At 38.8% G+C, this 15,000-nt stretch overlaps 3 protein-coding genes across 4 annotated transcripts in view; 2 read left to right on the top strand and 1 right to left on the bottom strand.

Moving 5' to 3' along the window:
- The window catches only part of LOC135102814 (uncharacterized), a 14,198-nt gene extending 8,517 nt beyond the window's left edge, over positions 1 to 5,681 (top strand). Inside the window, exon 5 of the mRNA XM_064008351.1 lies at positions 286 to 5,681. The gene's annotated coding sequence lies outside the window, so the exon portion shown is untranslated. The remainder of the gene's footprint in view (positions 1 to 285) is intronic.
- Positions 5,682 to 6,074: 393 nt separating this feature from the next.
- On the bottom strand, positions 6,075 to 11,364 carry LOC135102812 (uncharacterized). 2 transcript variants are annotated; one of them, XM_064008348.1, is made up of 2 exons: positions 11,225 to 11,364; positions 6,075 to 8,948 (listed from the first exon to the last, which is right to left on the bottom strand). In XM_064008348.1, exon 2 carries the CDS (start codon positions 8,939 to 8,941, stop codon positions 6,410 to 6,412), a length of 2,532 nt encoding a protein of 843 aa, XP_063864418.1. In that variant the 5' UTR covers positions 8,942 to 8,948; positions 11,225 to 11,364; the 3' UTR covers positions 6,075 to 6,409. The 2 variants fall into 2 exon arrangements, with proteins under 2 accessions (XP_063864418.1, XP_063864419.1); XM_064008349.1 differs by lacking the exon at positions 11,225 to 11,364 and adding an exon at positions 11,100 to 11,198.
- LOC135102813 (NAD-dependent protein deacetylase sirtuin-1-like) overlaps positions 11,339 to 15,000 on the top strand; it is a 16,885-nt gene continuing 13,223 nt past the window's right edge. The window contains exons 1-5 of the mRNA XM_064008350.1: positions 11,339 to 11,548; positions 12,834 to 12,930; positions 13,351 to 13,601; positions 14,233 to 14,477; positions 14,872 to 15,000. The exon at positions 14,872 to 15,000 is cut by the window's right edge and continues 65 nt beyond it. Coding sequence (XP_063864420.1) covers positions 11,413 to 11,548; positions 12,834 to 12,930; positions 13,351 to 13,601; positions 14,233 to 14,477; positions 14,872 to 15,000 — 858 coding nt within the window. The 5' untranslated portion in view covers positions 11,339 to 11,412. The remainder of the gene's footprint in view (positions 11,549 to 12,833; positions 12,931 to 13,350; positions 13,602 to 14,232; positions 14,478 to 14,871) is intronic.

The following is a 15,000-nucleotide window of genomic DNA, read 5'->3' as shown; positions in this document are numbered from 1 at the left end:
CTTTGTTTTTGTCTTTTGTTGGGAGCTTCAGTTTTTCAAGCCTTTCTTCATAGCTAAGATCTTTCAAGTCTGCCACCCATTTCATAGCTGCTCTTTACACTTTCTCTGTCTTTACAATTTTTGTTTAAGATATGGATTCCATACTACTATTTTTTTGTTTTTTTTGGTTTTATAAATCTTGTGAATATTTTCTTTTTAATTTCCTTATCTATGTATCTAAATGCTATCCTTATATTTGTGTGTGTATATGTGTGATGTATTTATAATATTTCATCCTTTTTCCAGGTGTAGAAAGTGATAAGAACATCACCAATATCATTTTGTTAAGTTGCTGCACCCACCACTGCTGCTGCCACTGCTGCTGTTCAGTAGGTGCCACCCTTGTGTTGTGGCTTACTGGTTCACAAGGTACTGTTGGGTGTAGACAATTGTGATGAAGCCATTTTTTTATGTGATTTGAGCCTATACTTAAAAAGTAGCTACATTAATCTTTGCAGTTAGCATTTTTAGTAATATATTATAAATTTAGCTTTTGATAATGGCAGTGATTAATATTTACCATGTGCAGAATGTAATTTGTTATGGATTGCTGTTTTATATAGTGGTCTAGGAAGAAATGTTTACAAAAGAAGCATAAGATGTGTATTCAGATTTTGTATACATGAGTTTTTGTGAACTTTTCAGTATGCATACAGTGCTAGTCTTCTGTAGTCTGAATAGGTATTTAATGTTTTATTTATCTCTTCCTATCATTTGCATGTTCTGATAACCTAATTATAATTAATATTCAGATTGTTTTGAGTGTATTGTGAATGACAGGGTGACAGGAATGCAAACTTATGCCTTCATAACCAGCTCACATTTGTACTGAGGATAGCAGCACCTAGCTTTGGGAAATCAAGGTCTGTTAGGTCATGACAAATATGCCATTTGACTTTTATCAGTGGCATGTCAAAATAGTGTCATTGAAGTAGGTGCTGCTGGGATGCATCTGTAGTAGTGTGGCAGAGTGTGTGTTGGTGTGACAGTCACTGTTCGCAATGATCATTACAGATGATGCGAGGTAACTGGGCTGAGTGTGTTGCGTGTGCCAAGCAGCTAACTTACCTGCAACATTCTGGTCATGTTAACAGCCTCCACTCACACTACTTCATTATGTTTTCTAATGAGGTATAGTTAGCTGCAGCCATTAGAAAATATTATTATGATGCTATTTATGCAGCAGATAGTTATAGTGTAAATAACATTAAAAAGTTAAACAAGGTAGAGCCACAAAGAACACAGGCCCAGGTAACTTTTTTTTGCTCATTTACAGTACATAAGTAAATACCCTACAGTTTAAGGGTGCAGTATGTGCCTCATGTACTTACTTGCATTCATCCAGTCAAAGCTCATACAGAGTAACAAATAATTTCATGGACCTCCCATCTCCTTCAGTCCCTGCTTTAGTGAAGAATCACATGTCATGCCTCATCCCTCCCTCCCGTCTCACTCAGTAGCACAGGCAGGAAAGGGTCAGAGGCTCAATGGAAGGAAAGACTGGCTTTTTTTTTTCAGCTTATTTTGCTGCCTCCTGTCAAGATATATATGCTAATTTGAAAATGATGAAGCAACAAAGATAGACATGAATTTGGCTAAAGAAAATCCAACATGAATACAGACATTGACACATTAATGAATACTGGTTAACCACTCTTTCTCTCTCTTGAGGACATCATTGTATAGTCATAGTGACAGTAGCTCACCTGATCCCTGACATCTCCCCTTCACCCTTCAGCTGTCAAGCAGTGGCATAGGTGTGTACTACCTCCACATGCTTCACACACACTGTCCCCTGTTTGAACTTCCTCTGAAGGAATGGCCAGGACACAGTAGTATCATTCTGTCCTTTTCCAACTGTGCTAGTTATCTCTGAAACTCATCGTTAGAAGCAGATATCCTTGAAGGAGTGATATCTTCAAATGGCTAAGGAAAATGGTTTTATTTCACCAGTCATCATATCTTTGGGGCTTGAATAGTGTGTGAATAGCTGCCTTGACTCATAAGTTGTCTTTATTTTACCTATTATTGCTGCTGTTTGTTAATCTGGAGCCCTATCCTCTTCACTACAGGACAAGTAATGATGATGGTGATGGGGATGGTGATGGTTATGAGCGGCAGGACATTTCAAGCCCTCACAGTCATACAAGCTTTAATGTGGTAATAGGTTTCTCCCCATTTTATTTACACTGTGGTCTCTGTGGTTCCATTTACTGTATATCCATCCATTATAGTTTTATATACACATTATTCATGAATACCTAAGGAAAAATCTCAATACCTAACAAGCTTTTTAATGCAAAGTTAAGCTAGAGTTTGGGACGGACAGTATAGTGATACATGCATTGGCAATAAGTATTGAATAGTACTTTTGCACTGGTACTGGTATCCCTGTAGTTATTCACAGTATCATTTCAGTGAAATTGATAAGGCCTTTTCTCAAAATGTATAAAAAAGAAATTACCTATACATTGTATGTTAACATGACTTTTCTGTTGGTCACTATATGTATGTATATGAAATCTGCATTATATCAGTTTATTCAAATTACAACTTTAAATAGTATTATATTACTCAAATTACAACTTTAAATTTAATTGATATTTGTACAAGTCATGAATTTGACTTATTTGTTACAGTCATTTAAACTATCAAGTTACACAGGAGTGGGATATTTTCTTACCAGTCGAGTATTGCTGATGCACCGGTGATACATGTATTGGTATCATTGTCACCAACTCAACAAATAATCAATACATCAGTATCACTATTTTCAGTTATTGATATATTGATATTGTCTTTGTTCTGTGTACTGAAGCCCATCACTGGCTGTAGTAGTTGACTCTTATACAGGGATATATTATATGCATACTTCACTCCACTTGCATCTCTAATGCCTATGAATTTAGGAATGTTTCATGTGAGGAGAGAGATCGAAGTTCCTTTTTGTCCTGGTCATTCCATCAAGTGTAAAGATTAAGGACCTACTGGTATCTTTTAGAAAATAACACTGGTCTCAAATGTGTTTGTCACATAAGTACAATGGTCTTGTGAGTTTTGTGCTGAAACCAAAATGTCTTCCTTTGACAGTTCCATTCTTTTGGAAGCAGAGCCCTTTCACACTACACATAAAACAAATTGTATTCACTTTTAGCATTTCCATTATAATGATTTCCCAAGACATTACCTTCACGTTGAAGGAATGTTCGAATAACACTGGCCTCTGACAGGGATGGTAGTGTCAGTAACTTTGTCATAGGCCCAGTCCACATAATTAAAGTGTCCAGCAGATATTATTCATTTACCAAGCAAAGCCTATGTGTTGCCATACTCATGGTGACACAGAATGGCAGCAGTCAGACCACCTGGCAGATGGCCTTATATGGAGATATTGCTTGACCACTGGCATGGACGCACTGTTGGTTTGCCCATATGACAGGCATCAGGTATGTGCCCATCTGGGAGTGCTCAACAGGGATTTAGTCTCGTCCGTTTTTCAGTTGTGTTTCATGCAGGGCAGGTGTGTCAGCCAGTCAGCTACTTGTGACATCCAAGTACAGTACAGGGAGTTCAAACTTCTCATGTGTACATTCCTCATGCTCACAGCACTTGCAATACTTACGGGAAAAATGCAGAACTCACAAGATCCGTGTATATCTTACAGATACTTAAACTATACTTTTGGGGGTTGATCTGATGATTTATTCATTCAAATATTACTGTTTGCAGTTCCTTTTTTTTTTTTTGTTATTCATGAAAAACATTTCTGGTTCTTCCTGCTTAACTCCTGTTTTCATTCTAATTAATAATTTCCTTACCCAGCAACCACTGATGGATAATATTACTCACCTTCATTTCACCTCAGCTGTAATAATTCTATGATGATATTTGGATGCTGCAGAAATGCTTTAGGACAATGCTTTGTTACCATGGCATATAAAATCATTTATATGGGGCTGATAATTTAGAATAGTGTTGGATGTGTTTGTATTTTATAAAATTTTGTATGAAAATATCTTAGCAAAGTTTGACATTAGACATAGTTTTGTTAAACATTATTGGATGTGCAAGTGTTCTGTAATTGTATAATTAAAATGTTTTGTATTGCTTAAAATGGAAACTCATGGCAGTTTTCCAAGTGATAAAAAATATGTTGATATAATTATATATATATATATTTTTTTCTCCCCCCCCTCCCCCCTCCAAAGTTTTCTTAATAACAGGCATTCCCAAGTTCAGGTAAATGTGCATCCTAAGAGTAAAGGGAACCATGAGGGAGGGTACACAGGCTGTCTTGCCACTAGCTGTACCTTTGAATTTGTAAGATTCCCAGGCCTGTGTTTATACGTACATATATACATCACCACATGAGTCCACACAACGCACTTTGCTGCACATTCTAATTTACACCTATCATATTTAGCAGTCCTGTGCCTGAACCTGAGTACTGGCTAAATGCCGCTGGAGCAGGGAGAGGGGTGTGTATTATGTAGGTGAGGCTCCTCAGGGCTCCATGACTTTAATATCTGGGTACCAGTGCCCCATGGGAACTTGGGATGATTTGAGGTGAAGTGATGTAGGGGTGCTTGACTCATTTTGTGCTGGTGTTGAAGGTATGTACTACTGCAATGGTTTAGGGAGATGAGTACAGGAGTAACAATGCTGGAAAGATATTTATTACGCAGTCACTGTTACTGTTGTTTCCTTGCTAAGTCTTCCCATGCTGTAATGTTTGAAAAGAGGATTATAATGTAATTAAATGTTTTTAAACCAATAAAAAAAAAGTAAAGGTACTTAAACCTAACGATAGAGAGTAATCTGAGCTTGAATTAAATATTTTCTTGCCATTATGCTCATCCTCCTATCACCTTCCTCCATCTGGAGTGTGTGTAATATAACACGTAACATTTCACCGAATGCTACTGGCAAGTGGAAGAGTAAACCTTTCATGTTTTTTGTTATTTATACCTCCAAGCATCACGCATACTTATGCTGTTACTGCTGATCAAAACCTGCAGCTCTTAAAATTTCTGATACTACTTATACCCTTGATACTTTACTATAGTGAGCATTTGAGTTGCATGGAGAAAAACTGTATAAGAGTCAAGATAAGAGCTCTTCTTCCTTCTTGTTCCCAGTGCATGTTAGTGGTTAATTGATGAATAAGTTCCACCTCATCCTCCTCCTGATATAGTGTCAAGACAGGGGACTGTTCGGGAAGAATGCATGTGACTGAAAGTTACTGATTGGAGGTTACTTACAAAATAGTGGCAATTTGTTCCAGGCTTCATCTGTGTGTGAAGTGTGTGAATGGCAGTTATTGGTTATGCAGTAATAAAATATGAGGCTGAAAGAGAAGGATGAAGTTGATGGTGAGAACATTTAACAAATCTCAAAATAAGCTGATGTAAGCAAGCACAAGGTGAGATTTTTTCCAATGTAAGGGAACAGTGTTAACAGTGATAACGAAGGTACAGAGGATGGCAGAAACCTTTGTGGTCGTGATGTTTACACTGGATGTGGTGCTTGAGGATATGTTTGTACTGGTGTTTCCAGGGATGAATGACCAACCTGTATTTCTGTTAACATTTGTAAAATTTAGCTGCTGTACCTGTTTTCATAATGAATAATTTATAATCAAATAAGGTCTTTCATTACACGAAGAAGTAATACTGTACTAGGAGTTGATATACAAGTCTCTTGTATGCTTATTAACCTTGTGTCCATGATGAAAAAATGGAGTGTTACTCACAAATCGCAGTCTATCAGAGAATCAGCAAACAGTAAAACCCTTAAAACAGATTGATGAAGATATCTAATACAACAATCAAGAAATTAAAGGTGGGACTGGTGAGATGTATGTTGGTTTCATATGTATATCATCAAACAAAACTGTTTCAGCCCTACATGGCAAACAGTACATACTAAGCACTGAATGTGATCAAAATAACTTTCACCACTACTGCCATCAATACTATAAATCTGTTACATGTTTCTTATTAATAATACTAGGCATAACGTATTAACATTGTCACTAGAGAGAAAGTACATGTATTTTGTCCCTCAAAAGGGATAAAAATTACAAATGGTTGCAAAAATATAGATATAGATGATTTTTGGTTACTTTAGTTACAAGGAAAGCAATGCTAAAAGTAACCTCCTCTGTGGCCTGACCAGTAACATGGCTTTCCTTGCAAGCAGACACAGCCATGAGTTAGACCTAATCACACTAAGGGATTTCTCACTTATAAAGGCCCAACAGAAAGGTGGTAATTAATTTTAAAGCACAGCATTTACATCACACATCTGATACAGATGATATATAGTTTTCTAGATATTACACTGTGTTAAGGTATAAATGAGAAAACACTCAAGACTTATTCATAATCAACTGGTTTGTATACAGAACACTCTTGAGAGTCTCAGTTGATATGTTCTTTGATCTACTTTTCATCTTGTTAATTTTTGTAAAAATTTCCTCATCAGCAGCAGTAGCACTTGGTAAACACAATAATTTCAGCATAAACTCTGAAAGATTCGGACACATGGGAACATTATCTATATGCCTTGCTTTGCTCACTGTGTCCCAAAACACTTCAGGCCTCATGCTGGAGTTGACTCGCAGAGTGTCCAGCATGTTCCGCAGCAGTCTCCACTCACTATCCACTATTTGAATGTCTGGGGTTGCCAGGTGTTCAAAATTACTAATCAGATCAATTAAAGATGGAACATTTTTTTCAATGACTACCTTTGGATTCAGGTTCTCCAAAGATTCCAATATACGTGAACTAAAAGGAAGTCTTTTGTAAATCTGAGAAACGCTTTCAATTAAGAATTCCAGGCAATTCATTCGAAAATCTTTCAAATCTTCATCTTGCAACAGCGCTGAATTTGTGATTTCCATTTGTACTTTAATTCCCAGATACATCTCTTCTAAGGGCTTGAAATTTGCTTCATCTCTATATTTAATGTCTTTTAATGATGTTGAATTAATATAAGCATCATCAAGATAGCACTCAAAGATAGCTTTCAAGGCTATTCCAACTGCATTATGTAGGACATGGATCTGAGTGGACTCACTCTGCATATGTCTATCTAGATTATCAAAAATTGGTAAAACAAAGTCAAGAAACATTAGATACAGTTTAGTTACAGGTATGCTGAGCCTCTGAAGGATTGCTTCCGGAGCTTCAAGTCTGTCAACTAAGGTAGCTTTGGCAAAATATGACATGAGAGCATCATAGTTTTCCAGGACTTTTGACACCACTTCATGTACAGACAATAATCTGATCTGTTCTGGGTGCAACAGCTTGTAAGGTTTGGCATTAGTGAATGCCTCAAATTCCTCAAGCTCTATATGATTAGGACTTAACTGAAAATAACTGTAAACATCTCTGGCAAGATCTTCCAATGAGTAGGGCAACTTAAGACAGGCACAAGATGCACACAAACTAAAGGAGTGAGAGATGCACTTCATAACAAACAGGTGAGGAATGTCTTCCTTCAATAGGGATGACAGAGAATGACAGTCACCCAGAACAGAGTTGCCACCATCAGCAGCTATGCCAATCAAATTTTTTTTGTAAGGTATTAAATTTTTCCCAAAGAATTCAACAACATCATTATACAGTGAGTGAGCTGTGGCTTCTTTCATGGGAATAAAGCCTAGAAAGGCATCAGTTATTGAATAATTGTGCAACACTCTAACAATCATACTCAAGTGTTTCTCTAACCCTCTTCCTGTAGATTCATCAACTATCAATGAAAATTTGTTCTCTCTTAAAAGTTGCATCAGCTCCTCACAGCCATCCTTTCCCAATACATTGTTAATGAGTAATTCCATGTCAGTGCCTCCACATTCCAAATTTTGTGTCACACTAGAATCTGGACAGACATTTTTAATTAGTTGAATGAGATGGTCTGAAGTGTCAACTGACAGATTATGCCTAGCTATGAATGAGGCAATCTGAAGTTCAGCTTTGTGTAATCTTGAGGTCAACAAACCAGGATCTTCTTTATGCCTTGACTTAATTGGACTCCTTGAGAATGAGTTTATCTCAAGTGTCATGGGACTTTCCTGGATGTCCTCCAGTTCCTCCATGGAGGTCTGTATCTGCACAGTATTCATGGGCAAATCCATACCAGGCATTGGATAGTCCTGTCGAGGCATGAAAGTGGCAATGCAATGCTCGCTTGGTCTTGACCTGGGTGATGACAGCATTTTTTGGTCAAGTTCTGCCTTGGCATTCATATGCTTCTTGTTTTTTGCATGCTTTTTTAAGTCCACTTTCCCAGCACCTATTCTGAGGTCAATGTCACATGGAATACAGTGAGCATAGTACTCACCCTTTGCACTTGATGCGATCCAGCCCTCTAGCAATGGATCTTCCTCAAATAAATGGGAGTACTTTTGAGAATATCTTTTCTTCTTAGTAATCTTGGAATCTTCCCCAGGCACTGGCAACTCAACACTGGCTATGGGCTGGTCTTGTCCCAGGACATAGGCAGTTATGCAGTTCTCACCTCCATGTGATGCCTTAACATTGGCTCTGTGCTTTTTCATCTCCGAATGCTTCTTAAGGTCAGTCTTACCCGAGGTTATCTTGAGGTGAGCACCACAAGGTATGCAGTATGCATAAGAATTTCCTCTACTACTTGCCTTAACCCAACCTCTGAACAGTGGACTGTTTTCAAATTTTGCTGAGTATCTCTGCAGGTACCTCTTCTTTTTCTTGAAAATTTTTGGTGTTTCTTCCTCTTCCTCATCTTCATAGCTATTAGTATTACACTCTTCCCTCTTCATGTCCTTAAGATGCAAACCTTCAGAGCTTTCACCTTCATATGAGAATCTCTTCAAGTCTGCTTTCTCTTCCAAGATGTCTCTTTTAGATTTGGTGTTCATTTTGTGTCTGGAAGTACAAGCAAGCTTAATTAAACTCCTGCTTATGTACCACAGAAATTATTTTGTTTGGCATTCAAGATATGAACTGTAATAGATTTATAACAGTGTGACAGTTCAGTGATCAAGGGAAATTGCAGCATTTACAGCACTATGATTCCAATCTCTTAAATCTCTTCACTGTCTCAACATTTAATGCATGGTCTAATATCATATAGGTATATTACTATATTACTTAATCACCCTAAGCCTGACAGTAATCTTAGTTCAATGAGACATAAAGGTGCTTCATTACAATCTCTTGCTTCCATTGAGACCTTTTCATGTTACTTGGGGACTACTTCACAAAAGCTCATGAGTATGTTTCTCTAAGAAAGCCTCGTGTGTGTGTGTATATATATATATATATATATATATATATATATATATATATATATATATATATATATATATATATATATATATATATATATATATATATAAGTACTCTAACTAACAATCTTTAATTGGTAAACAGATGTGAGTATTCTCAAATTAAGCCTAGAGTCATGTATAACCCTTCATAACCTGTATCTCATATAGGGCCATAGCCATCAGGTACATAATTAACTGAAATAGTTGATATATCCTAATGGATAAATTTTATTTTCATCGTGCATAAATATACATGGTTCAGGAATAACAATTTAACTGTGTAACTCAGATCACAGTATGTGGGTTGCCAATACAGAAGTCTTCAAGTCAACAAAACTGTCTATGGCATGCAACTCTCATCTGTTCATAATTATGGAAAATCAAATTACACAGAAATAGTGTAATACGGGAGAAAGCAAATCCTAAGGAAACCAAATTTAAAAATGGTCATGAACTTTTATCTTTACAAATTGACTTTTTTTTTTATGCATAAGTAGCTCTGTAAGTTACCTGATGATGATGATGATGATGATGATGATGATGATGATGATGATGATAATAATAACAATAATAAATTCATATTAAAACTCTATTCAGCCCTCCAGTCCAGATGATGTTACGACCAAGATTGCGGTTGACCAGACCTGACCCCTGCCACAAAATTAATACACTGATCTGGTAGTGCAACCCCACCTGTCCTGACCTACCAACTGACTCCTAGGAATGATTCCTAGCTCTGGCTCATATTTAAGGCGAAGCTGAAGGTTAACCGCTCCTACACCGAGCACAATAACACAGCACGGATCACGGTCTACTAAAGGCAGTTTTTGATCCACGCAACACACAATACTAATAGAAACACTATATTATGTAGCAAATATGCTTATGGAAGCACCACAAGTATTATCCAACCGAAAGATTATCGTCTATCCACGACACCCGAGAAACAGGAAGAGGAAGCAAACTTAAGATTACCTCGACAAAAAACACCTTACCGAGTAGAGCTATCAAATCACGCATCAGTGTTTCGAGGTACGGTTAACGCTGAAACTAAACTATCACTGGATGAATGACTGCAGGATATGGAAGTAATGTTCTATGACCCTGCCAAACTCTGTCCCACTACTGCAATGCGCTGGAACACTGAATTCCTTAATATTTGAACTAGAAAAGTTACAGCGGTTGTTTTGTATAAGCTGGGATCGAATGGAGAAATCTCAAGCTCCGATGCATAATCCAATAATAATTTCTTCCAGTTTCTTACATCAAGCTACCTGTAAGCAAAAAGCAGATGAATACAAGAAGAACGCACACCACAGCTCGACCACTACCAAATAACCACTGAATTTTACTCGCACTATATAAAACATCGCAAATACATCAATCATTTAACATACACTAATAAACACTAATGTACACGCTAAGCTTGTCCAGTCCCCACAATAACACATACTACATTTCAGCCCTGACGCCACACGCATTACTATTGAAAAGGCTAAATTACCATGTAGCAAACCGATGGAGTGTATTTGAATCAGTACTATAGTGTGTATAGTTGTAGTAGCGACTCTGTACGTCAACTAATACATGAGTAGACAATGTTTACCACTTGGTAGCGGTTGTTACCTTCATTACACTTTGGTGGTTGTGTTGTGGCGATACATGTGTCTTCTTGAAGAATATATGTAATTCCCTTTTTTCCCGGGAAGCTTGGGATAAGAAAAGATTGTTGATATTCGCATCTTACCTTGTGAGGATTTCGTTTGTTCGATATCAACTTACACGGAAACTGCCACTGTATCCTTGTTTCTGCCTCAAATACACCCGTGCAGTACAGCGAGATTGACACAAGACATCCATCGCCAGACTCACCCTTGTCATGCTCAGGTAGAGGGAAGGAGACTCCATACAACCCAGGCCGCCCATCACACAAACAGACATGTGTGGCCGCCGCCGTCGCCGCCAGATGTCGCGTGACCTTCCCTGTGCTGGGCGGAGGAAGCTGAGTGGAGCGGCGGCAGGTCTGGCAGCGGAGCGGGCGTGACGTCACCTGAGGCGCCATGGCGGACGGGACGTGCGGGCCGGACTCTGCCCTGCCCGCCAAACGACCTAGATTGGACTTCCCCGACGAAACTTCCTCCCACCAATATGACGGCAACTTCCATTGCTTCGCAGGAACCTCAGAACTCCTTGCAGGTAAGCGAAAAATAAGGCATCGGAGTTATAATGGCGATTTAGCGGAGGAAGTGTTTTGGCGGTCAGGGAGGCAAAGATGGCGGCTGCGCGCGCACTTATATATTCCTGTTTTTAAGGTCTCTGAAACTTCCCGGCATCCCGTGCCTCATATAATCCCTTTTCCCTAAGCATTTTAACATGCTTGGTGTCTTGGTTTGCATTTTCGTGATGACTTACTGTCAAATGTCAAAACTCTGATCAATACGCCCACTTAGGTCATTAGGGAACAACAAAGGAACAGGTGAGCATCGGGCGGCGGGGTGGCGGGGGTTTGGATCCAGCGTTTGTGGGATCATGGAGGCAAGAGTGCGTGGACATGGAAACGAAAGGAGGATTGGATCTTTATTTACAACACGCATCTCACACCTTATAGAGTAGCAGCGGGGCATTTAAAGACTCATGACATTCATCCAGGGGAAGATGTCGTACTGATGGCATTTACTGGCTGAGTGGCGTGAGAGTTGCCCATAGCTGTCCAGCCGCAAACCAGCGCATGGGAGTGAAGGATAGAGTACTGTCAGACTTTTCGTGCGTGTTGGGCATATTTCGTCAGCTGTCAAACATACGTCCGGCAAGGAAGCTGTCTTGCTGATAGTGCTGCTAGATCAGAGTTAAATATTAATAGTAAAATACAATATACATTTCTGTTGACATTATTAAGTTAACATTATTTCAGAACGACTTTAGGAATTTCTATTATCTAGAGGGATGGATATATTCAGGTGATGGTGGACGAGTCACTGGCCTTAGTTTTGACGCATTTAAATATTTCATCCTATGCAGCACTTAAACATCAGTTTTTGCAAACATAACAGTGACTTAAATAGGTATCAGCTGAGTTTGCTGTTGTCATAATTGTCGCCATATGAATCCTGCCTGTCCTCTTGTAGGGCAGTTGGCAGCTGTCTTGTGTGGTCCTATTATTGTCACTCAATTATTTTGAAGGTCTCAAGATATTTATTTATTTCCGTAGTCTTTTTTTTTTTCATGTCCCTCTGATTTTTTATTGCTGGGTAAGTTTCCAAATTTGTATGAAAAGACCATGTATTTATTTAAGAATAATTGATGAACAACTTATTGTCAGAAGTCAAAATGAAGATCTTGTTGAATCAAAATAAAGAATTTAGGCTTGTTTTCAGCTGTACTAAGTTAGCCTTAAACTTGCCTTTTGAAACTATCACAGTTGCAAGACAGGAAAAATATGAATTACCCTGTGTGTGTGCCTTGAATATAGTCACTGTTCCAGGAGGCTGCAACAATGCCACAGATTTCACCCTGACCTCAGACTCGGGCTTCAATGAGCTCACTCCCCCACAGAGCCTGGAAGACGACATCACCACCCCGTAAGTCCTGGCAACAACTCGTCCTTGTGTTCAGAATATGTTTTCAGATTATTCTGTAAGGATTCATTATGGTAAGCTTTGATTATGATGGGGCTCGTAATTGTACCTTCCCACCAGTTTGGCAGTTAATTCAGGCTCTGTTTATCAGTTTGTTTGATTTGAGAAGTCTTGTGTCAGATAATGGTGAATGAACAAGTTTGGAGAAGTGAATGAATGTATTGGAAGTGTAGAGCAAGAGACAAGAAAGAGTTTTGCAGAAAAGGGAATTTGTGACATTAGGGCATATAATGAAAAGAATGAGTTAGAGTTAAAAAAAAAAAGTTATTTATTGCCTTAGCACACAATATAGCTTATAAGTATGCAAAAAGTTTGATTTATTAAGTAGTGTGTTACATTCAGCATTGTGTTTGGTTTGTGCAGTGGAGCAAACTCCACACAAGGAGATGGTGCCTGCCAGCTGGAGAACCACCTGAGCAACGATACCAATGACAGCCTGGTAGTGCATGACAACTCCCTCAGCTGGCCCCCAGAGATCACCAATGGCACAGAAGAGGACGAGGACGAGGATGAGGATGAGGAGGACAGGCAGTCAGTGGCCTCCACCACTTCCAACCTTAGTGGACTGTCGGACTTCTCAAACTTCTCGGGCAAGGAGTGGAAGCCGTGTGCTGGTGAGTCTATGCTGCATATTTCTTGTTTGTGTAATTGGTGTCAGGTTCAGTGCTGTGAGGTCTGTGAGTATGTAGAAATTTTGGGCAAGCAGGTGCTACTCCTAGAGGTCAAGATTTGAATTCCTGTCCACTTTCTTTTTAAAACTTTGAAAAGGATGTTGTGTCTGGCATGTTTATTTATTTATTTATTTATTTATTTATTTATTTATTTATTTATTTATTTATTATCATTTTTTTTTTTTTTACTCTTTAGCTATTAGTTGGACAATCCTTTAAAATGTTGGGCATCAGTTTTGTAGAATGAGATTGGTTTCCTGGATGAAATTCTGTTAAAAAGAAATTTTCAATTGAAGATTTACTGCACTTATTCTTTCCTTGGATGTCATATAAGTAACATTTGTTGAGGTGGAGTAAGAATTAATATAAATAAGACTTGCCTTGAGTAAATTTCCTAACAAAATGAGCTGTCTGAAGAAGAACTTTCATGAGTTTTATCTTAAAGAGTTTTGAAAAGGGAAAAAAGGATCATAGGTATAGCCAAAAAGACTCAAGGTAAGCATGTAAACCATGATAAATCATGACTCAGTGTAACATGGTTTTGATAATGGTGGTGGTGGTTGTGGTGTTGCAGGCCCCATGTCATGGGTGCAGGCACAGATGCTTCGTGGCGTCAACCCTCGCACCATCCTCACCCGTGTCTTGGGGGCCACGGCCAGGATTCCCGATGGTGTTAATGATGTCACGCTGTGGCGCCTCATCGTCAACATGCTGTCAGAGCCACCACGGAGAGAGAAGCTGCGTCACATCAACACCATTGAGGATGTTGTGAGACTGATTAAGTCCTGTCGGAAGATCATCATATTGACTGGTGCTGGGGTGGGTTTGAATAATCTTATTCTGTGTTTGAGTTTGTGTTTGCATATCTATCTGATGTTTGTCCTTAGAGTTTCCCCTAAGTGTGGCAGTGTTGTATCATGCTAACCTTGTTGCCTTTCTACACTCCCATTGTAGCTAGTTAGTTGGTTACCTACCAGAAAAGTATTTGTTCATTCTTGTCCTTGCAATTCCTCACTGTATGCTCTAATTCTCTTGCTCTCCTCTCACTGTTTTCACTTACATACTTCTTTACTGTCCCCTTCCATATCACTGGTGGTTATCCTCTTGAACACACTGCTGATAGTGTATGTTGTCATTTACCCAAAATTATGCAAATGAAACACTGGACATCTGGTATTATCCATCCAGGTTGTGATTGCAATGTTTATTTCAGGTGTCTGTCTCGTGTGGCATACCTGACTTCAGGAGCCGTGATGGGATATATGCCCGACTTGCTGTGGACTTCCCTGACCTACCAGACCCCCAGGCCATGTTTGACATCCATTACTTCCGCCGAGACCCA

This window comes from Scylla paramamosain, chromosome 8, assembly GCF_035594125.1.
Source record: "Scylla paramamosain isolate STU-SP2022 chromosome 8, ASM3559412v1, whole genome shotgun sequence".
Lineage (NCBI taxonomy): Eukaryota > Metazoa > Arthropoda > Malacostraca > Decapoda > Portunidae > Scylla > Scylla paramamosain.
Note: the sequence above shows the minus strand (reverse complement) of the source record. Positions and strands in the feature narration are given on the sequence as shown.